Raw genomic sequence first — 23,204 nt, 5'->3', positions numbered from 1 at the left:
ATTTTAGCAAATGGCTGCAATATAACAAAGAGTGAAAAATTTAAGGGGGTCTGAATACTATCCGCTAGGATGTCATTTTATTTAACACACACACACACACACACACACACACACACACACACACTGACAGTGCTCAGAATTCCTGCTCATCATAATCTTCATTAAAGCCTTGCCACTATTATGAGATCTAGATTGCCTTTATTCTTTTTTTATAACACCATCCTTTTTTTTAAGTCCATCTGAGATAAATAACTGTCAGTCATTTCGCCATCACTTTGTTGAATTTCCTCTAATGCACTCACGAATGAGTTCGCAAAAAGCCGCCTTGGCTTTGCAGAGCTTTCAAAGAATTAGGCCCCGAGAGGATGTTTTTGTGCACTTTTATAAAGCACCAACAGCAAACTGAATTCAGAGAAATTCAAATGTAATACAAACACCAGCATCAGATGGTAAGCCTACACAACATGCGCTTTAACACAGAAGCCTCTCTATGTCCCAGAATTCCCTCTACCTCCCACACAGACACAGGCAGAACAGACATTGTTCTGTTCCATCAGCCTCTTTTTGCATATAGACAAAAGATGACGTCGTTTGGACTAGAGGCATGAGTCAAAGGTCACACCGTTGGACAATACTCACAGGAAGTGGACTGACAGTCCTACTTCCTCCATACAGACGCAGAAACATTCTCAAAAAAATCTGTTCATGCTATGCAATAACTGGCAGCCTTTGACCCACATACATGGCAGTGCCTTTGTAGCATTGGTTTGAAGCATCCAGCCGCAAGTGGACTACATTATTATGTCAATTGTGTGTGTAGTTGCATTGTATTATTTTACAAGCAGTGCTGGGGATAATGCATTACAAGTAATGCGAGTTACGTAATCAGATTACTTTTTCAAGTAACTAGTAAAGTAACGCATTACTTTTAAATTTACAAGAAAATGTCTGAGTTACTTTTTTTCAAAAAATGCAATATTGTAATGCATTACTTTTAAAAGTAACTTCCCCCAACACTGTTTGCAACCCTATCCATTTCAACCCATCGGTTGAGAACCACTGTTTCGGGATGTAGGCTTTCTACTAGCCGAGATTTTTGATCCAATTGGAAGTGGTGCCAAAAAACTGTTTCTTTATAAAATAATTTACTGTAGTTAAAATAATTTTTGAAGATTCTGTACTTCATCAGTGTTTTTGTGCCATCTGTCACACACGTTCAAGCTCAAGTGATATCCTGGTTCTTGGGCATTTTGACTGGATTATTTAATAATTGAGCAAGTTTTTGACTCAAGAACAGCTGCAATTGGATCAGTCCAATTCACAAATGTATCGTTCAGTGTTATTCGTGAACCAATTCAGCAGGTTCATTGGAAATAACCAGCTTGTTCACGAATCAGACATCGCTCTTGGGTCTCAGAGGGAACGCAGATTTCTTCACAAATAAACAAAATGTTTTTTATGAAATGTACTGAAGCAAAAAGTGTGATATTATGCTTTGAAATGTAGTGGAGATTTTAGGCGATTTTAGGTACTGTAAACTAATGCAAATTAATAGCTGTGCATCTTCCCTGCTGCTTTAGCAGTTTTTAATTACATACAACTATTATGTCTGCATAGCGTTCCCACAAATGCATTTTGCCCCATTTGACATCTACATATTTGTCACAACGTATTTATACAAATTTAGCTGAATATATTGTATATGGTATGTTATTTCACTTGTTTGCACACTTTAATTATTAGTAACCTAAATTTAAATTTTAGTGTATTGAAGTGTAATGTTTAGAAAATATAAAATAAGTGCTTGTAATAAAATATGTTTATTTATTTGCAGATCAATACATATTATATGTCTGACAAACCACTAGTCTGACTGATGCTGGCTAGAAGAAATAATAAACATGGTTCATCGATCCGTACTTTTGTGTAAAAAATCAAGTGCTTTTGTACTTTTACTCAAGTAAAATTGAAAATTAGTACTTTCACTGCAGTGATGTTTTTTTAGGCATCTGTACTTTTACTCAAGTACTTGATTTGTGTACTTCAGCCATCACTGTTGAAGGCTAGTAAATGCAAAGGCATTTGCATCATATTGTTGAAGGGAAGATTTGCAGTTGTTCTTGAAATCTACTGGAAATACTTGGATTACCAGCAGAATTCCATCACTGCTTTTAAAGATCATCTTACCCACAAAACAAAGTCTCTGGAATCTGAGATGACAGTTTAAGCATCTCATCTGCTATTTAATGTGTGATTCTTACTGATTTGTAATTCGGTAAGAAAGAACTTCTGGACTCTGTCTGAACCGCTTGCCAGTTGTGCTGTTGCCACATTGCGGCCCTCTGAAATGAGACAATGTGTGCGACACCTAAGCCTCCGCCAGTCTCCAGGAGGACTCTATTTAAAGTGCCCGTGTCCTTCAAACAAATGACGCTGCCCCTTTTAAGGGAATAGCTCACCAAATATTTTTACCAGTATAATTAAATGAAATAAAAATTGCATGCAAATGCACCATGAAAACATTATACAAGCAAATCATGCATTATATTCCAAGTCTTCTGAAGTCATGTCCAAATTTATCCAATTTACAAAAAAAAAAAAATGCTTGCTTTCATGAGATAAGTAACAATGTCAGATTTGTGAATGAATCATACTTTTGTGAATTAATCATTCTTTTGATCTTTAATACATTGGTTGATGTGATTCAGATTTACAAAACTGGTTAGAATGATTCATTCATGAATCACACCGACTGAGTGACTAATACTTTACTAACTGCTAGTTGACATGTAGTTGCAAAGTTACTTACTGTTAATAGCATGTCTAAAGTGGACTATCGAAATAAAGTGTTACCAAAGATTTTCAGTGAATTATGAATTTCAGTCGGTTTGTCTCACGAAGCTGTCCTTTGACTCCAGAAGACTTGAAATAAGAGAACAACCAATTTGAACCATTTCTGTGATGCTTATTGAAGTAATCAGATTTTTACTACACAATTATCATGGGCAAAAGAATTCACAATAACCACTGCCATGATATCAATAGAAATTTTTAAAACTTTCTCATCTTTAACTTTGTTTGTGGCCTTGTTTTGGCCAATGAAACACACTTAAAATACAAGTGTAGGGAGGCAGAGAGAGTGTTTGTAACCAGAACTGTACAAAAACGAACAAAAATAATTCACTGTTAATTGGATCTTCTTGCAGACTGAGGTGTCTAATATCAGTCTTTTTTATGCTTTTTTAGTCTTTTTCTATCCAAAACAACTCCCACACCGGCGGTGAGCTAACTTTTTTTGACTGTGGGTAGAGTGTCTTATTTTCGCCTGTTACTTCCAAACTTTTTTTGCTGCAGTATTAGCTTCAAATTGCATCGTCATTGTCTTCTTTATTTCTGTTTTATGACGAGTGGCAGTGACCAGCGTAAAGGTGCAATACTGCCACCTACTATGTTGGAGTGTCAAGCAGCTAGTTACTGGTGCTGGGTTATTTACAACATCACCATATGAGTAGTATTAACATGATAATAATATTTCATTTTTAAAATATCAAGGTTATTGTGACATCCCTAGTTATTGCACAGAAAAGCACAACCAGCACAATCATTCTGCTTTTGTGTTCCAAGTAAGTTGTACAGGTTTGGATCGACGTATGGGTGAATAAATGAATTAAAATTTTTGGCTGAGCTTTCCCTTTAATAAATATATTTTGGGTGTCTTATTCCCCTGCTCCATCCCAGGAACCCTGCACCCAACCCCTCCTGGTCCTCCATAAAAATTGCATTCCTCCACGTCTCCCGCCGCCTTTGTAGGCTCTAAGTGTTGCTGTGATCACTCGCTTTTCTTCCCGCTCAACATTGTCTCGTCACTGCGTTCTCCTTTTCTCTGTCGTGTAATCCTTCCTTCCATAGAGTGGCATTACCACAGGGACTCTTATCGTCTTTGATGCTACTGCAGGGATTTGGGCAAGCATTAAGTGTCATTAACGCTGGGACTATTTATCACCTGCCTGCCAGCGGATCTGGCTGCTGCTGGAAGAGAGCTTTGAGCAGGCTTTACTCACCACACTTGGCCACAGATCTGAGCCCTGGATGGGTGGGAGGGGAGTTTATGGAGAGCTGGGCCCTCACTGCGTGCTGACTGCAGCCTGCCACGTCATGCTAAGCATGCTGACAAAGACTTGTTTTGGGTTCGATATGTACCGTACTCAGGCAAATGAGCTTATAGAATTGAGGAAATACTTTGAGAGCTAGGGAATGGTGTTAAGAAGTATTAAATGTATTTAAACCAGGCTGGATAATGGAAATTCAACCACAAACTAAAAAAATGTCGGTGGAAGTTCTTTCTTGTTCACTCTAGAATATTTAGTCAATTTATATATATATATATTTATGGTTCATGAGATTCCCCCGCTTTCATGTAAAAGCGCTTTGAGTATATATATGTATATATATATATATATATATATACTAACAAAAACTTGGAATATCTTGACTTGAGCTGTATGAAAATTCTTCAAAAATTCTCCTTTGTAAAAAAACAGGGTTTTGGAACAACTTGGTGGTGACTAGAGAATGATAAAATGTTCATTTCTGCGTAAAGACTTTAAAGAGACGACGTTTCGAGATGCTTTATGTGATAACGTCCATTTTACATGCATATCAGACCGCTTCTCATTGAAGAGTTTAAAGGAGTTCCTGTACACATCATCTTGTCAGCAACTCCAGCTCTCATCTTCCTGTTAATCCTTCTGTTCTAACGAGGCTCACTTTGCCAAACATGATTGGTTTGAGGACAGTCTGCCCGGGTCTGGGACTGAACACAATGCCCCCTTTGTGGCGCGAGAGAATGGGGGTTGATGACAGGACAGGGGTCCGGCAGATTTTCATGGCGCAGGAGGAATCTCTGCAATGTGAACGTACACATCCTACCCTGTGGGAGTGATCGCGGAACCTTTGAGTGGTGCTACTTGGAAGAATCCAAGATCCAAATAGTCTCCAAATCACATGAGAAAACTGGAGGTAACATCTTTTGTTTGCTCATATACAAACAAACTTCAATAAATAGGCCTATTCTAAAGCAACTCCTACAAGTACAGACTGGACAAGTCCCACCATATCATCAGCTCACACTTCCTGCCCTCCCTTCATCACCTTGTATCAACTCCACAATCTCAAACTGTGAGCGCAAACATTGACACTGACACCTTAGCCCTCTTTATTCCTTTGACAGGAACAGGAAATGTCGCTGCCACTGAGCTTACTCCATATATATATATATAAATTATACTATTATTATTATTATTATTATTAATAATAACAAAGACTTATACAATGTACTGAATTTATATTATTTTAAGGGTATTTATTATTTTAACCGACATGGTCATTATGAAATGTCATAGTATGGAAAAGAGCCGCATAAACCAGACTGGACAAGTCCCACCATATCATCAGCTCACACTTCCTGCCCTCCCTTCATCACCTTGTATCAACTCCACAATCTCAAACTGTGAGCGCAAACATTGACACTGACACCTTAGCCCTCTTTATTCCTTTGACAGGAACAGGAAATGTCGCTGCCACTGAGCTTACTCCTCTTTGTCTCTCCCTCCGCCCTTACTAAAGCTATTGTTGGTGTAATAACCCTGTCATCTAGCATCTGTCCCAGGGCATTGTACATCTTAAAGGTGGGGCTAATGAAACCTCATGCCTGCCACTTCTTTCCCCAGGAATATAACTGTACCTTTGTCTTCAGCGGAAGCTACATTGTGTTTGTTCACAACGCCACTGCATCTTTATCTCCCGAGGGACTTTCATTTAGTGACTGCATCAAGTGTCGCTCAGAATCTAGAGTGCGCTGTAAGAAATGTGTAAAGTGCATACAAAAGTTTTTCAGGTGGTGACATCAACACGTTTACAACACAAGGCAAAAATAACAGGTGTGTTTGACTTTGGCTGCTGTTGGATGCAAACAATCGGTGAGATTTTCCATTTGCAGTTGAGGAAAGAGTTGTAAATGAAGACATTATAATTAGGTTTACATGCCAACTATGTACTGAAAACGGAAATGTTTTCCTTTGCGTTTTTTAAAAGTTTGTGTTCAGACGACAATGTTGTCAAAACCATCCCCGTTCACATGGATTTGTGAAAACTACTAAAAAGGCTGTATTACGCATGCCAGGCCAGTAGTTGGCAATGTCGCGTTTTAAAGAAACACTGCGAGAACACATATTATGCTGTGCATGATGTCACAATTTTCACAAATTCACATTTTTGTAGTTTACACAGAGACGATAATGATAGCGTTTTGAAAAACTTTGTGGTTTCAGTCCCTTAAAATGCATTGTCATGTAAATGAACGGCCAAAACGTAGAAAAACCTTACACGTTTTTAGTTGAAAACGGTGTCGTTTAAACACCACCTAAATCGGACACTTTGTCATCTGTGAATCCGGCCAATCGTCAAATGAGCTGTATCGTCATCAGAGCTTGTGCAGCCGCTCTGGAGAAGCTGTGCAGGATGAGTCAGCCGGCTGCTCTCCAATAGCTATTGTGGTACTTTGATGGCATTACGTTGGTTAAAATTTCTAGCCAGCATTGCTTCAAGTCAGACGCTGATTGGTTTGCGCACCTAATTACTGTTTTCAAACAGGTTTTCCAAATACTCCGCCAATCTGCCATTGGTCTGCAAACAGATAGCCCCGCCCCAAACGTATGCCATTGGTTAAGCTGTTGCTGTGGCAGTTTGTTTGTAATGTTCAAGCAAACAGCCGTGCTCTGATGTGCTTCACAAAACTACTGTGTTAGAAAACCTTTAAGTTAACAAATGCACAGTTTAAATTTTCACAGTGTGTGAAATGTTATAAAAAGCCATTTAGCACTCTGCACAAAAGTTTCCTAGAACATGTCCAAAAATTAGATAATTAACAGGAAAACCTCTGTGTTATTGTCACTATTGGCACAATATTTTATTACATTATTCTGTCTTCTGTTATTAATATATTTTGGTACTTTGGTGTTTTTGCGATCTGTGCAACCCTCCCCAATTACGTGTCTATTTAATTTGGCAAACGGAATGTGGACTGCTGAACTCAATAAGAATGCAGAAGGAAGTTATTCAATTCTCCACTCCATTGTTGCTGTCAAAAACATTTTTCTCCTATCTGCCTAAGAAACGTGGAAGAAGCCACTGATGAACTGTGCAGTCACCATAACGTCACTACTACAACACTACAACACTAATGTTGTCATTCCTAATTGAGTAATGAATCTCATCGGCAGCACACAGACAGAGGCTGATTCTCTAGTGATTTTGGTGGCATTCAGTAAAAGCTGTGCTGACATAAATCATGCAAAGCGAGAAATGTTATGTCGAGAAGACTAATAGAGAAAGCTGAGATCAAAGACAGTTTTCCAGAGGATTGTTGTAATAGTGTTGCTAGGATGTTTTGAATTTGGATGCATGCACAACAGTTCAAAAGTATGGGATCTTTTTTTTTTTCTTTTTCAATATATTTATTCCTGTGATAGCAAAGCCGGATTTTCAGCAGCTATTACTCAAGTCTTCAGCGTCACATACTCCTTCAGAAATCATTCTATAAATTATATAAATGTCTTTACTGTCATTTTTAATCAATTATAATGTAGTATCAATTGATACTGTAATAGTGTCACCAAAACAAGTTCTAATAGAGACTTTGCGGTCATCTGAACTCTGCGGGCTCCTCAATGTATTGGCCCTTAGTAATTACAGGCATCTATCTTTCACTCAGTGCTGTTCTCTAACAACATCGTCCTGGCCTGCAGCCAAACACACACTGAGCTGGCAGCAATGTGAGCAGCATCAAACCGCACCCCGTCTCCCTCAACAGACTCCCTGTCAACACATTTCCTTTGAGTCTTCAAAGAGAGAATTGGTGATTTTCTGAATGTACCTTCTCACCGCTTATTAGCGCACTATGTACACATTGTATATCTATGTACACATGCTTATTTATTTTTTTATCTATTAATTTATAACGCCAAGCATTAAAAATGCAATTCATACACAGGACTTGAATGCACCTCTTCTTTGATCAGCATGTTAATAATTTCTGAATTAAAATAAATTTTGATATTTTTTTGAGGAACATAAAGTAAAAAATGCCGTAATTCAAATGTCGTAAAATGAGTAATACAACTGTACTGATATCATAATAAAGAAAAAAAAAGCCACAAATGCTGTCAACAGAGTGCTGCAAGGATGATACAGTTTTATAGGCACCTGGATTCTGTACTGCAAAATCAATTTATATACTCTAAATACATCTATAACAGTATCCAAAAAGTATCAAAAATATTAGAATACTTTATTTGAAGGGGATACAGATGAAAGGCTAGAAACTCGATAAAAAGCCAACAGGATTTTTCCATTGTGGTTTCCATCATGGTTTTATTCATGAAGATAATCTTCACAAATATGCACAACTTTTATGAATTTCAAAGCCTAAATACGATGGCTAGAAGTTATACTTCTATACTAAGTACAGAAAGCTATACTTCTGGCTATAAAGAAATACACCACGGTCGCACAACTTACAGTAGTGTTACCGCCACTAAGCTTCTGACAACTATTTTAGTCTTTTTTTTTTTAAATCGACATGTTGAAGAGTTAGAATAGTGTGAATTAGAATAGTTTGCTGTTGATGTTTTATGTCCCCAACACGCACTGTAGTCATATTTAGCCACTTGTTAGCAACTACCTTTTTACAAGACAAGTATAGGCTTAAAATGCCCCATGTCTGGGGTATTTCTGATGTATTTTATATCATCGAATAAAACGTGAATATATCTTGAATTTGTGTTCACTCTCTACAGAGCTTAACTTTTATTGAACCTGGATGTACCGTAACATGTAAAACAATATTAGCATTGCTTTTCATAAGTGCTTTTCATGAGTTATCATCAAAGGGCAGGGTAACACGTTAGCCTTTGCATCTACATGTGAAGCTTTTATCCTTGTGCATTGTGGATTCTACAGCCTCATGGAGAATTAGCCACAAGCCAACACCCAAACCAACACCCATTCCCTCCCCGGTAAGATGGGGGCCGGGAGGCTCCAGGTCTGAGAGGAGTTTGAGAGGGAGCAGTCTGGAGCCGGCAGCCTGATGCTGGGGCTGATAGTGGACTTGTCCCATCGTCTGGCTTCAACGTGGTTCCTCTCTACTCAGCCGCCTGCCTCTGAACACAGTCCTGTTTACAGTGCTGCTTGACCTGGGTCAGGACCGATAACCATCGCTCCACTGACATAATGGGCAATCCGCATGGAAGCCATTTTTTTGCTTTATGGAGAGGAATGCAGGAAGAGGGGAACCTAAGAGGAAGAGATTAAAGTTTGGAGGAAGTCTTTGAGAGAAGTGAGACTCTGTAGGGCCAAGGCACATGCGAACGTTTCTGAATTTGACTTTTTGCTACATCCTGAGGGACTATGATAGTAAAACAAAGAACAAATATCGCTAAGCTAGATACTAACTGTATGTCAACAACTGTCTCATCTGTGTCTATTTTTATTTCTTCTATGGAATTTTAGGAGAAACTCGGCTGAGAACCCTAGTACTTCTCCTAAACTATAAAAGAACAGCCTCTAAGCAATAAAATGTTCCTCTCTTTAGTATATGTAAGCATAAAAATGGATCAGGCACATTAAATTATATAGCATATAAGCGAAGTGCCCAATGAAATTAACTTATAGGGTCTCATGAGTTTGTCTTCAGTTTAAACGACCGCAATGATAAGAGTGTGAGGCCAAGAGAATGAAGCAGAAAGAGCGATTGAGAAGAAGGAGACAAAGGAGAAACAAATAGATCTAAATATAGACAGAAAGTGAGGGACTGAGATGCGGGCAGCAGCACAGAGTCGCTCCTGCTTGTGGTCTCACCCGTCTGGGTGGTCCACACACAAACAGGCCCTCGATTTCCCTCAGCTCTTAATTTGCTTGTCGTGGTTTCCTCCACAGGCCAGACTCTGGTTAGCCATCACCACTGCAATGTGTCACATAATGACAGCAATTTGTGGTCACGAAGGGAGAAAATGAGAAAAGAAGACAGAAAGATATGAGCGTCTTACTCTTTTTGTGGAAGACAGAGCCACAGATATCTGAAGCCCCGTTCACACTAGCAGCGACTTTTGTCTAAATAATCTAAATCTAAATTAAATCCGTACATACAAACAAAAATGAATGAGAAACAGAGCCTACTTTCTTCCATTGCGTATGTTTATCTACGGCGCTGAGAGGAGAACGGTCACATGAGCTCTACCGTCTTCTTTCCTATTGGCTGTCACTCCCGAAAGTCGCTCTTCATTTGCATAAAGTTGAAGGATTCTGAACTCTGTCGCGTCGCTGAACACGCCCCATCCGGTAGCCAACGGCCGCTGTCGCTCGTGTCGCTGGAAATGGCCAGCTCTCCATTGAAATGAATGGGATTGTGTCGCTTTGCTGTTGCGTGTCGCTTGTAGTGTGAACGGGGCTTGAGAGTGAAGGAATGAGTGAATCGAGTAGATGAGGAATAGAGAAAAACTATAGGGAAGGACAGACAGACCCCAGAACTGTCTCTGTGGCTTTGTTTGACCATACTTTTGCACTAGACATCAAAATATATCCATGAGATTGCATATCAGAACTGATGTGTGGATTAAAAATCTGTCAAAACAGTCACAGAAAGTGGATTGAGTTAAAATGATGAACTGAGATGAGGCTACTGCCACACGATGCATAGTTTTCCATAACTTAGAATCAGTCTCTATTTCGTTCAGGACTTAAATGCCTCAGAACATGCTGATCCACGGCAAAACGTTCTGAGAAGACTAGAAATTGATATGCTGTAGGTCTTTGTGAAGAAATAGTGCGCGCAAAAGTTTTGCACCGTAAAATTCACTCCAGTCTGTTTAGTCTCTAAAACAGGATTTCTCAAATCTGGCCTTTGAGGTCCACTGTCCTGCAGGGTTTAACCCCAACACTGATCAAACTCACCTGCCTGTAATTTTCTAGTAGTCATGAAGACCATGATTAGCTTGTTCAGGCGTGTTTGATAAGGTTGGACCTAAACTCTGCAGGACAGTGGACTTTGAGGGCCAGAGCCAACCCTGCTCTATAATGTCACTGGGAATGGGAACTGGGATGTCAATGTCACTGTCAACAACAATCAATGTCTGAGATACATCTTTATTAAAAACAATATTTGAATGTATGTAAATTTATGATGAGATCACAAAAAATATCAGATTCAAACCCAGATTGTGTGCGTGTGCATGTCACACCATATTTACTATTCATCAGGCTATAACTGACCTTTTTTCTGACCTTTTTCAGGTAGAGCAGGGGTGTCCAAACTAGGTCCTAGATGGCCACTGTCTTGCAGAGTTTAGCTGCAACTTGCCTCAGCACACCTGCCTGGAAGTTTCAAGTATGCCTGAGATCTTGATTGAACTGGAGTTGGATCTGAACTCTGTTGGACAGTGGCCCTCCAGGAGCAGGATTGGAGACCCCTGAGGTAGAGAGAGTACATGATGGAGACAAGAGGGGGGGGAACCGAAAACGTTGCAAGTCAGATTCAATCCACATGAACACCATGGCTAGATATAGGTACTAACTGCTAGGGTGCAGATCCAACATATGCAGTATCCCGAAACACTTATGGTCTAACTGGCTCTTTGCTCAAAAACAGACATTCTTGCTGTTTAGTCAATATCAAAGTTTGCATTGATCTCTATCTTGAACTTTACAATATTTCAAGCCTAGTTCTCCAAAAGTATGTTCGTAACTTTTAAAGTTATTTTTCAGACGTAGTCCAGACTTCATTTCAGTCTACAAGTGATTTTTGTGCTGCAAAAAGTGTTAAGTAAATCACACGTTTTCATTTTTATGATGCATTCAGCATGTTCTACTCGCCATTCATCTGGAACGTCCGATAAATCATTACAGGGCCCAATCTGTAGTTTTGTTCAGCCTTTTACAAACAAAAATTATTTTTTGACATATACAAGTTTACAGTAAACCATGTTGACCAGCTGCTTGGAGAGATGTAGAGAGGTGGGGGTCGAATGTTAAGGAGTGAATTTAAACATGATGCAGACATAAATGATGATCTAAAATACAGTCTGGTATATATACCTTCAACATTAATGCTTGTAAAATAGTAGGGAAAAAAAGATTTAAAAAAAATGAAAACTGTCAAAAAAATTTGATCTCATTTAAAATATAGGTAATACTTTATTTTAAGGACTAATTCTCACTATTAACTGCTTATTAGCATGCATATTACTAGCATACTGGCTGTTTATTAGTACTTATAAAACACATATTCATTTTTTATTCTGCATGACCATATTTTAGATCCCTTGATCTGACCCCGTACCTAAACTTAACAACTACCTTACTATTAAAATCAGCAAATTTGGAGTTTATTGAGGAAAAACTCTTAATTAATAGTGAATATGTGTTCCCTATTCTGAAGTATTACGAAAATATAATATGCAAACTTATCTCATTTAAAATATAATATGCAAACTCAACAACTACTCCCTTCATATATAGTAAAATAACCAATCAACTGCATTAACACCAAAGGAAGTAAAAAATAAAAAAAATACAACATCTCTCTACATGTTAAGACTGTTTGCCACCTCCTGAAAACTTCACTCTCTAATCAAGTATCAAATAGAACGTCTTTCAAAGCCTTTTCAAAGCAGGAGTATGCTATTTAATGTGCTGCCTAGAGAGATTATTATTGCAATAAATTTCCTTGTGTCCCCAGTGGCGAGCAGCTGAGACAGCTGCAGGTCGGGTGGAGAAAACGCCCTCTCCGTCTATACTCTTCACTGGCTGGAGCTCACCCTGTTCCTGGAGATCTCAATCCCAACTACAGACTCTAAAGAAGATGTACGAGATGGTTTGAGATGTACGAGACAGACTTCGCAAGATGTTAGACATGGGAAATAGTGCTTACAGTTAAAGATTGTTCAACAGGCAAATGACAAAGTTTTTCCATTGACATTTGCTTTGAGTTTTGAGTTGGGATACCTAATCTGCATGTCAAAGCCAATTGAACACATTCAAAGAAAAAATTCAGATGGTGACCTCAACATCATCTCTTAGTCTTTTCATTTGTTTTTATCGGATTCTGTATGCTGGGCATTTATTATTATATATTTTTTTATTCTTAAGTCTTATTCTTAAGTCTGTCCATATTCAAAGTGGCAAATTATCTGTAATGCCTTTTTGCATATACCTTTGATGTTCACCAGCAGTTTGGCAAGTAAGAACATGCAGTGGTTTTAGTCATAAAGGATTGTACCTTTACAGACCGCAAGGTTCTTGCCTGCAGTAGAGTTCCTTAATGGTATAATTGGAAACTGATCACATTAGTTTATCAGCACTACCGGTTGGTCAGTTACGCTACATTCAACCTGAAAGTACACTTGCACTCAATCTTGTTTAACTTCTCGGCACACATCCACACAGGCCTTTTCCATCCTTCCAGGTAACAACTCTGAGTGGTACTTTTCTGTTTATTACAAAAAAATTGGCTTTGATTTCAATTGTTCTCCCACAGTCACTCTTAAAATGCACATTGTGTTTTCTTTTGCACAACTCAACGTAGCATCTAACAAAATTGTGATTTTCATCAGGTTCCTGATGTGTAGGTTCCTCACAGTTTAAGCACACCACCTGCATGTCAGCATGTGCATGTGAGGTATGACCGTAGTTGGCTGGTAGTTTTTCTTTGGACTGTAGTTCTACTTCTTTCAGAGATGTGCAGCTGCAAGTGATGCGACTCCGGCACGTCACGCATACTTCATGGCTGCCTTCTTAAGCAACCATTCTCTCATCTTTTCCTGCTAAACACAACGCCCAGAATAAACTAGAGCCGTCCATCAGAAATGCCCTTACTTGAGTCCTTCAGGAAAGACTAAAAAAGTGTCACTCCAACTTACATTCCTGGATGATTTGAAAATGTTTGTCTGGTTACAGAATGTTTCCAGTTGCTGCACTAAAAACTTATGATGCAAATCTTCCTCTGGTATTGACTGGGAAGCAGGTTATGTGATTTCCCTTTCCTAGTTTGGTGAGGAAACCTTCTCAGTTAAACCTGATAGTAAACAGGATTCAGTGAGTAATCTTTCCTGATGCAAGGCACAGCCCTAAATAGTTCAGATAAGGAAAAATCTCAATTTAAAATTCCTGTTTTGAGCCTGCCTCTGTCTGGCCAGCGATCCTTCCTGGTCCACATATTGCAATCTTGGATGAGTTGTACATTCTCAATGCAGCAAATGTAAGCAAACTCATTTAAAAAGCATTAGGGGGGACTGTGTAATCTGCATGCATGTAAAACAATCTATTTGGAAACTCAGAAGGTTTAATTTGCTCCATTTGAGTAGACGGCTTCACACATATGTGGATCCCAAGCATATCTGGATGAGCAGTTAACCATTCCCGCTTTGGTGTGACTGGGCTCCTTTACCGTTAGGATCATGAATCTGAAATCTGAGCTTCTGTATAAACCATTTCCACTTAACGAACAGTATTCTGGGTATCTTCTTTCCCAGCCATTGTCCTCCCTTAAGGTTTCCAGTGGTGTTCGAGGGGGTGAGAACATGTCACCTCAAAAGCACAGTTTATAGCTTCTGTCAGATCCAAAGAGCCGATGGTGAAATGTGGCTAAAGACTTAACCACAGGTTAAGAGACCCCCACAGAGGTCTGTGATGAATTGTCAAGTTTGCCCAGGGGGTGATTTATGAACCTCTGCCATTGAAAAGGACAAAATCCACACTTAGCCACTGATTCAATTGTTATTCCCTCACCAGAAACCACAGGAACATTTTATTGCTCAGTGGTTGCTCTTTCATAGACCAGGCGAATTCTCACTTAAGTTCACTTAAGAATCATCTTTTTCACATATATTTTTCCTAAAATTTCTCTGGAGAAAAATGAGACCATTTGTACAGTCATACAAAACATTTATTGAGATGTCTTACTTATGATGGCATATCTTGGTATCTTGCCATATCTGATTTGAGACTCTTCTGAAACTTTATGTGCTTACATTGCAAAAAGCAAAGCAAATGGTTACCTTTGATCTGATTGCTGTCTAGGAGAACCACTTGAGATATGAAAGAAATGTCATTCCATCCCAAAAAAAAATTAATAAATAAAGAGGAAAGTCTCATGTCTTTATTTTAGGGTTGTCAATAGATTCAAATTTTTAATCTAATTAATCACACCCTTTTTCTGATATAAATTTAGACATCTTTCCAAAAAAGGACACTTAGAAACTCCAAAAGGACACCAAAGAACCAAATGATACAAGGAGCCCATATAAGCACATATGAAAGAAAAAAAAAATCTGAATTGTATAGTATGTGTACAGTGCAACAGAAAATAGCTTTTTTACATTTTAGAGTTGCGATACCGAACAGGACCACATGGAGATGCCAAAAAAAAAACCTAAACCAGTTGTTCCCAAACCTGTCCTGGAGGCCCCGCTGCCCTGCACCTTTCTCCCTTATCTAACACACCTGATTCCACTCATCAGCTCGTTAGTAGCGACTGCAATAACTAAATTGGGTGTGTCTGATTAGGGAGACATACAAAATGTGCAGGGCAGGGGGTCCTCCAGGACAGATTTGGGAACCACTGCGCCTAAACCGTGAATGTATGGAAATGTCTGTGCCTGTGCATAAATACAATGTGCGATCAGTGCGTCAAGAGCACTCATACACGCATTATTATAATGGACTCACGCGTGCTTACTGTACTGTACGACTCCTGTACGCCACCGCAATCGTCTTTACCTTGATTGCAGTCTTCATCCATCAAAACTTTACTAGTGAGACTGGTTATCCAGTCGGGAAAACGTAGTTTGCGTCTCATCTGGCCATACAGCGGTGGGATGTGTTTACAATCGGTTCAGTACATCTCTGCAATCCTGCATAATATTTAGGGGGTCCCACACAGAGTTTGTTCCTCACTATTTTTTTTTACAGTGCGCTGAGTAGAAGCATTCGGGTCTTCTTCTCCAGCTCTGGATATATTTAAAGATGTTCTGGAGATGAGGCAGTCTGCGGTAGGTCCACTGGTTTATTTATCCTGCATGGGCTCTGACTATTTTCGGGCTGACTTCACAGGGCACTAATTGCTCTCGTTTCACTGTTAGGTAACGGGAAGAGAAGGAAATGAACAATCACTCCCATGTTTGTTTGAGCGTGAGGTTGAGTCTGCAACTCTTTGTATGTGTACTAGCTTGTACACAAATGGAGTTCTGTGTTAATGACAAAACATTCTGCATGGAGAAAAGAATGCACGGCCTGTTTTTTGTTTATTTGTTTTCTTTCCATTCAGCCTTTTTATCCGGAATTTGAATTGAGGAACTGAGGAATTTATGAAAGAATGTGTTGTTTTTTTCCCCCTTCACAAATTGCGGAAGTTTAAAAAGTAAAAACATAAAATGAGGCAGTGAGAAAAAGCTTGTAGTCATATATTATGAATGTGATTTGGTTCTGCAAGTAGGGTCATAACACTCTCAGGTGTAAACATACCTCTGTCTGTCCTACAGCCTGGAGGGTATGTTGTACATCCCGACCCCTCTCACTCACTCACTACATTGCACATCGGTGTGGCAGATTCCTATGTCTGTTTGAATTGTCCAATGCTCTGAAAAGATCAAACTCCCTCCCTGTTGCCTTGTCCATGACCTGTCCTGACACACAAAGCAGGTAAACAGGCCACAGGGGTACCATGAGTTGAGATCTACGGTCAGAGTTTAAGCCGTCTTCCCGCTTCTACCAGACATAATACATTACTTTCACCTTCTTCTCACTTCGGTCACGAACCCATGGTGAAATTTCGCCCCAGCAAACATGTGCATCTCTGTAAACTGTGGACTTTGTCAGCTGGAGGTTTTAATAAACTAACCATTCCAGATATCCCGTTGACATTTGGAGCCTCATTTGAAGAAAGTTTTTATTCTCTTTCTCTGAGGAATAGTCAGATAGAAAGCCAAATTTGTCCATGTGTTTCATATATTTGTTAACTTCCGAGTATTACTTCTTGGAGACTCTGGGTTTTGGTAATGGACTGCTGATGGAGGGTATACATACAGTAATATAAATCCACTGAAGCACCTCAGCTGTGATGTTATTCCTCAGCTCTTTGCTCTGCGTGAATCCCGCTGCGTTGCTTTGCAGTGGCACCGTAAGCATCCAAGCTGTGAGTGATTGTCCATGCAGTTTGTCTGCTAGCACCCCCTGAGGGATCAGCCTAAAACTTACCACATTATAAAGCTCAAAGTGTTCACCACTGCCAGGATGAAAAGACCATTATCACCCTGTTTCATTGAAGAGCTTAGGTGGTTAAACGGAGAGAACATTAGAGCCCTTGGAGCCGTTTAATGATGTAGGCTGCCAGAGTAGGATTCAAAAGTGCGTAAACAACCCTGAAGATCTGAGCCCTGATCCTGAGAAGGCCTTCTCCTAAACTTTTCACTAATGTTTTTACGATTTTCTTTTACAGCAAAGAGAGAGGACAGGAAATGATGCAACAAAGCGACGGGAAAGAGATCGGGAAAGGATGTGAACCCAATTCAAACTTCTCTTCTCAGTATGAGAACCATGTAGCAACTTGTGTGCGCTAACTACTAGGTACTACGACTCCAAAAATGAAACATACTTTTAACATCTGTTTTGTCAACAGCACTTAGTCAGTATGAAATCAAAACTGAAAAAATAAATAAAGACTATGCAGTCTTTTATCAAATTATAGTTGGAGTCAATAGCTTCGTAGACAACGCTTTTGGCGACCCATGTTCAAATCTTGTGGTAATTTCCTGATTCTGCCCCCTTCTGTCTCCCACTTTGCTTCCTGTAAATTCTCTACTGTTGTGTCCCAATAATAGGCAATAACTATATATGTGTATGTGTAACGGAGGCCAGCGAGTAGGTGCTGTGCAGATAAAACCTCATCGCAGTCTTTAGACTCCTTGTTAGTGCGTCCGCCTCCCATGCCGGAGACCCGGGTTTGAGACCCACTCGGAACAAGAACGAGGTGTGGCGGTGAGGACCCGGGACAGAGGGATTTCATTGGTGCCATGACCCGGATGGGAGTGAGGCTTAGGGGGGTGAGTGTAACGGAGTCCAACGAGTAGGTGCTGTGCAGGTAAAACCTCATCGCAGTCTTTAGCCTCCTTGTTAGTGCATCCGGCTCCCATGCCGGAAACCCAGGTTCGAGACTCACTCGGAACAAGAACGAGGTGTGGCGGTGACCCGGGGGAGAGGGGTTACATATGTATATAGCTTGTTCCGTTTTCATTTTTTCTTTTGGATAAAGTCCTGACTAATTTATTTATTTATTTTTTTCATACATGTATTTATTCATAAATATGTTAGATTACGGACGTAAAATGGGTTGCGAACAGCATTTAATATTGATTGAACTAAACTAAAATGAGTTTCATGGTTATGTGACAATTGATAAGTGTACATAAAATGTGTTGCAGCTGTTTGTAATATGTATTACATCGTGATTTAGGTGTTAACTCTTCCTGTTTGAAATCTTAAAATATAAATCACTGGACAAAAGGGCCACAAATAGATATATGGCCCTCAAATCAGATAACACAACACACTTCAGAACTTGAAGGCATCTTTCACACACTCGCTCTGTTCTTGTTTCTGACTCTAAAAGGTTTCAAGGCCAAAGCACTGGAAGTTGAGGCGGGCCAGTAAGCAAAAACATGTGTCTGCAGCCCTCAGCTCGAGCTCAGCATTAATTTGTGTTTGTGTAGAAAATTGCCCTGAGAGAGATGAAAATATATGGGCCTTGGCTTCAGGGAATGGGCTGACAGCTTTGAGGTTTGAGCTGGTTGTGTGATGATGCTTTAGCTGGTCGATGCTTGTACTCATCTTCAGCTGAGCTAACCTGATGTTAACTGGTTTCAGTACAGTGATAAAAAGATATTTTCAGTGTTTCCTTTGAATTGAAAAGGTTTTTATCTTTATCATATTTATTTAAATGTTGGGTTTCCCAAATAATGCCTTCAAACACAGTTCAGTACCCCATACTTTCCTAAAATACATGAACCAGCTGTCATAGATGTGATTATAATATACTGTTATTAGCTTAAACTATGTACTTGAAGATTTATTACATTACTATTAGTAGTAGTAGTAGCATTTTTTTTTACAAAAACTGAATATACTAAATATTGTTAACTATGGTACATATTGTATAGTGCTAGTATGCCTTTTTCATCTCCTGAACTGTACTGAAACAGAAATGTAGACAATTTTGAAAAATGTTTAAATTGTCCATTTAATGAAAGTCAGTGTGACCCATGTTGTTTTAGGCCCCATTGACTTTCATTGAATGGACAAAAACATTAAAACTTTAAAACATTCTTTAAAACATCTTCTTTTATGATCCGCAGAAGAAAGAAAGTCATACCGGTTTGAAAAGGATATGAGGTTGAATAAATTAACTATTGAACAACAGGTTCAAAACAGCATATGGGTCAAGATATATGGTGTTCGCAAATTTTTGGCCATGATTGTATATATCAGCATATGGATTTACTGTGATCATATGCAATCAAAATATACTTGATGTGCTGCTGCTTCTCAATGCAACAACACAGTGAAATGTTTGTGCGAAGACTTCATTTCCAAGCTTTTTAGATCTTCCGTATCTACAAATATAAATCAATCAACAATCAGTGTGTTTAGGAATGTGTTATTCATGTTAGTGTACAAAACAGCAATCTCTAACTTTTCCTCTTCTGATGTACCTAACGTCCACTCCTGTTGAAACCAACAGAAACAAACAAAAATCAGTGCAAAAACAGACTCTCTTGGTGACAGACTTTTTCCGCGCCCCAGGGCACCTGTTGTCCCATATGGGCGATCGCTGCAGAGCGAGACAGGACAGGCATTTAATACTTGCAGAATGTCCAGCGCTGCTGGCTGCTTTCTCAGTAGCATGTTCACACAGCTCCCACTTGTGCTATAATTTTCATTCTATGAACTATTTTATTTAAATGTAATGTTAAGCAAGACCCATGCATAAGATGGTGATGATAATATCTGCTTGTTATGTGCATAGAAAAAAATAAGCAGTAACTGTTTTACATTTTAATTTCTGATCCATAAAAACTCAACACCTATTTATTGATTTATTAATTAGTTATTAATTTATTTGCATATTTAAATGTAACATATCTTGGATCCACTGGAAAATCAGTTCATGATACATATTGCACATTTAAGCACTGGTTGCTAAGCAACCATACATCATATAATTAAAATGTCAGCAATGCAAAATGTCAAAATGCAACAGTTGCAACAAATGCCACAGACACTTCATGCATTTAAAGTTTGGCGAGTTTTCATTACTGGAATTAAAAGTTATAGCTTTTCAAAGTGGAATAATAATGACAGGCCAATGCATAAGCGATAGAAATTGGACGGGAAAGCAGATGCATATTCCGTACAAAGTTGTCTAAAAGTTTGGCATAAAAAAGACGGCAGATGAATGAGCACTTTGAGTAAATGGCGTCAGAAGAACAGAGCTTTCTTGCCGAACGGTCCCCGTCGTGCTTAAACACACACTTTGACATCTCAACAATGGCATGCACATCAAAGCTCAGTCAATATTTACATCAATCTGCTTTCCTCCGGTGAAGAAAGAAAGTGTTAGACAAGGCATTGCATTTGAAAGACTGCTGGTCTGATTTGCACAGACTCACCATAAAACTTAAAAGTCTTTATGGAAATTTTTGAAATACCTGGATGAATCAGTTTGACCAGTAGAATTGGCTGGATTATTCATTGAACAGAATGATTCACTAGTGAGATTCTATTAAAAGTTTGTTAAGACATGATAAATCCCCATTATATTTATGCAATTATCAAAAAATTAGCTGAAGCGTTTTTAAAAAAATGAGTAGTAAATGGACACGAATTTCAAATATGAAGTCATGTGATATATTGCACAATGCAATAAAATTCGCTACAACACTGGTGGTATAAAAAAGCAAGATCCAATCTTATGCACTTGCAACTGTCTAGAGACACTGCTCAAGATGTTTCAATACGTTTGAAAGGTTGTGGTACATGTGTTTGCAATCCAATTCCCCAGCCATGAGCCTGAAACACAACTCTCTCCAGTTATTGATTCACGTGAGCTGCACAACGTTTTATGAGCGAACATTTGAGTCCTCCTTTGCGTCATCATTCACAATCAGGGGACATATGGCATGCCTTAGCGATTAGCATGGACTTAAACCCAACAGGCTTCCAGCTGACATGGAGAAACCCAATACTGTACGGAGCGCCCCACTGCATCACTCTACACACACGTTCCCATCAGATACCGCTGCACTGAGAACTGTCACAGGACACATGGGAACCAAGCATTGCTTTTCACGTTTCGTAACGAACGGGCACGCGCTGTATGGTTCGCTCGCACTGAAAGTGTCCCGTTTGGGTCAACATAGTTTCGCTAATGTGAGCAGAGTGGAGCACTGATCACTCAAGTTGGATCACATGTATGTCATACATCCTAAACTGGTGGGTCACGATCTGCAAATGGGATCAGAAATGAAAGGTCACAGGGAAAAAAATAATGCTAAGCCTTAATAATATAATGCATCTCATCTCATAATCATAATCGGGATAGAATAAGTAAGTTAAATAATAATGATAATTTGAAATATAAGATGAAACAGAGGAGAAAATCACTACCCATATGGTTCTCGTTGACATGAAGGTCATGCGCTCAATTAAACAATGCCATTTTAGCACAAATTCATCTGTCACTTAGTAAAAACAGTCAAATCAGACAAATGTCAGGTAGCCTGACTTGCACTCATCCTAATAAACCACAAAGAAAATCTCAAGATAAAAGAAAACATGCCAGAGACTACATTGAATACAGGTGCACTTGAGCATAAATATGATTTATGAAGACCAAAATGTGTTTTGTGCAACTGCTGAGAGCATGAAACCACAGATTCCTGTGATGTTTAGAAGCCAAAATTGTCAGCCTATTTCTTGTTAATAACTTTGCATGTGTTTGTAGCTTATGGTAATAATAAAATAATAATAATAATCTAATATTCTGGTTTTGTTAACCTCTGAATAGTCCAAAGTAAACTCTGAGTCCTGAAGCAAATCCAGTTGAGAACCACTGATCTTAGATGACAGAGTCTGTTATTAACCTAGAGTCTTTCATTTCTTTGATTTGCGAATAAAATCATAATCCCACAGCATCCTTTTGAAGATATTTAATGTAATCAAACCAAACATCCCTCAAGTACTATTCACAACCCCTCACTGTCTCAGCAAAGCAGGTGATCGAAGCAGGAGGTCGTACTCACAGGTAAGATGTCAAAGGACTCAGGTCAGTTGGCACACTGGATAGTCCTTGTTCAGAGCAGTCCACGAGTAGTAGGATGCCATCCTCCTCACACTGGCATGCAGATGGGCACTGCTTACCAGGCACAGCGGCACCCGGCGGCCCGTGAGAATGGGCACACGAGACGGCATGCAGGATCAGTAGCACCACCAACATGACAATGACTCCAACTCTTGTCTTTCTGTGGGTGAGCTGTTTATCTGTCTGTCTCTCTGCAGTCTCACTCAGCTGTAGCTCTATTTGTGTGTATGTGTCTGTCCGCTCTCAGCTCTCTGAAATGTTATCTTGAGCCTCGTCTCTGTAGATTTATTCTGTCACTTCAAACTCCCATGGGTGAATGAGTCAGTCAGGGGCTTACACAGGTCTTCTCTCTCTCTCACTCGTCTCATCTCACTTAGGAGACATTCACCTATTGTAGTGGAAGCTTGCAGCGCTCCTCTGATTGGCCGGAGCTTTTGGAGGGCGGAGCTGTCTGGCACAGCACTCCTCCTACTTTCTCTAGTGCGCTCTTTCTGCCTCAGGCAGCTGGAGGGAATGGTTGGAAGAAAGCAGGGGAGCCAAACTTTGAGAGGGGGGAATGTATACGTTAGAGACGGACAGAACGAAGATCTCAGTTTCACTATGCCTTCCCATCATACCTTTAGATGTACCACAATCCTTCCCTCATAATTACTTTTCTTCAACTACTGCAATCCAGACTTTCATGGAAAGTTCCCCTAGATCCTGCAACGCAAATTTAGCTGTCAAGCACCGGCCGCTTTTC

The 23,204-nt window shown here is 39.4% G+C and overlaps 1 protein-coding gene across 1 annotated transcript in view; it reads right to left on the bottom strand.

Annotated features, from left to right (window-relative positions):
* LOC107707372 (leucine-rich repeat-containing G-protein coupled receptor 6-like) overlaps positions 1-22,714 on the bottom strand; it is a 94,485-nt gene extending 71,771 nt beyond the window's left edge. Inside the window, exon 1 of the mRNA XM_016511359.1 lies at positions 22,404-22,714. Within this exon, the coding sequence (XP_016366845.1) occupies positions 22,404-22,597 (194 nt within the window). The 5' untranslated portion in view covers positions 22,598-22,714. The remainder of the gene's footprint in view (positions 1-22,403) is intronic.
* Between the last annotated feature and the right edge of the window lie 490 nt (positions 22,715-23,204).

This window comes from Sinocyclocheilus rhinocerous, unplaced genomic scaffold, assembly GCF_001515625.1.
Source record: "Sinocyclocheilus rhinocerous isolate Xijiao unplaced genomic scaffold, SAMN03320098_v1.1 scaffold625, whole genome shotgun sequence".
Lineage (NCBI taxonomy): Eukaryota > Metazoa > Chordata > Actinopteri > Cypriniformes > Cyprinidae > Sinocyclocheilus > Sinocyclocheilus rhinocerous.
Note: the sequence above shows the minus strand (reverse complement) of the source record. Positions and strands in the feature narration are given on the sequence as shown.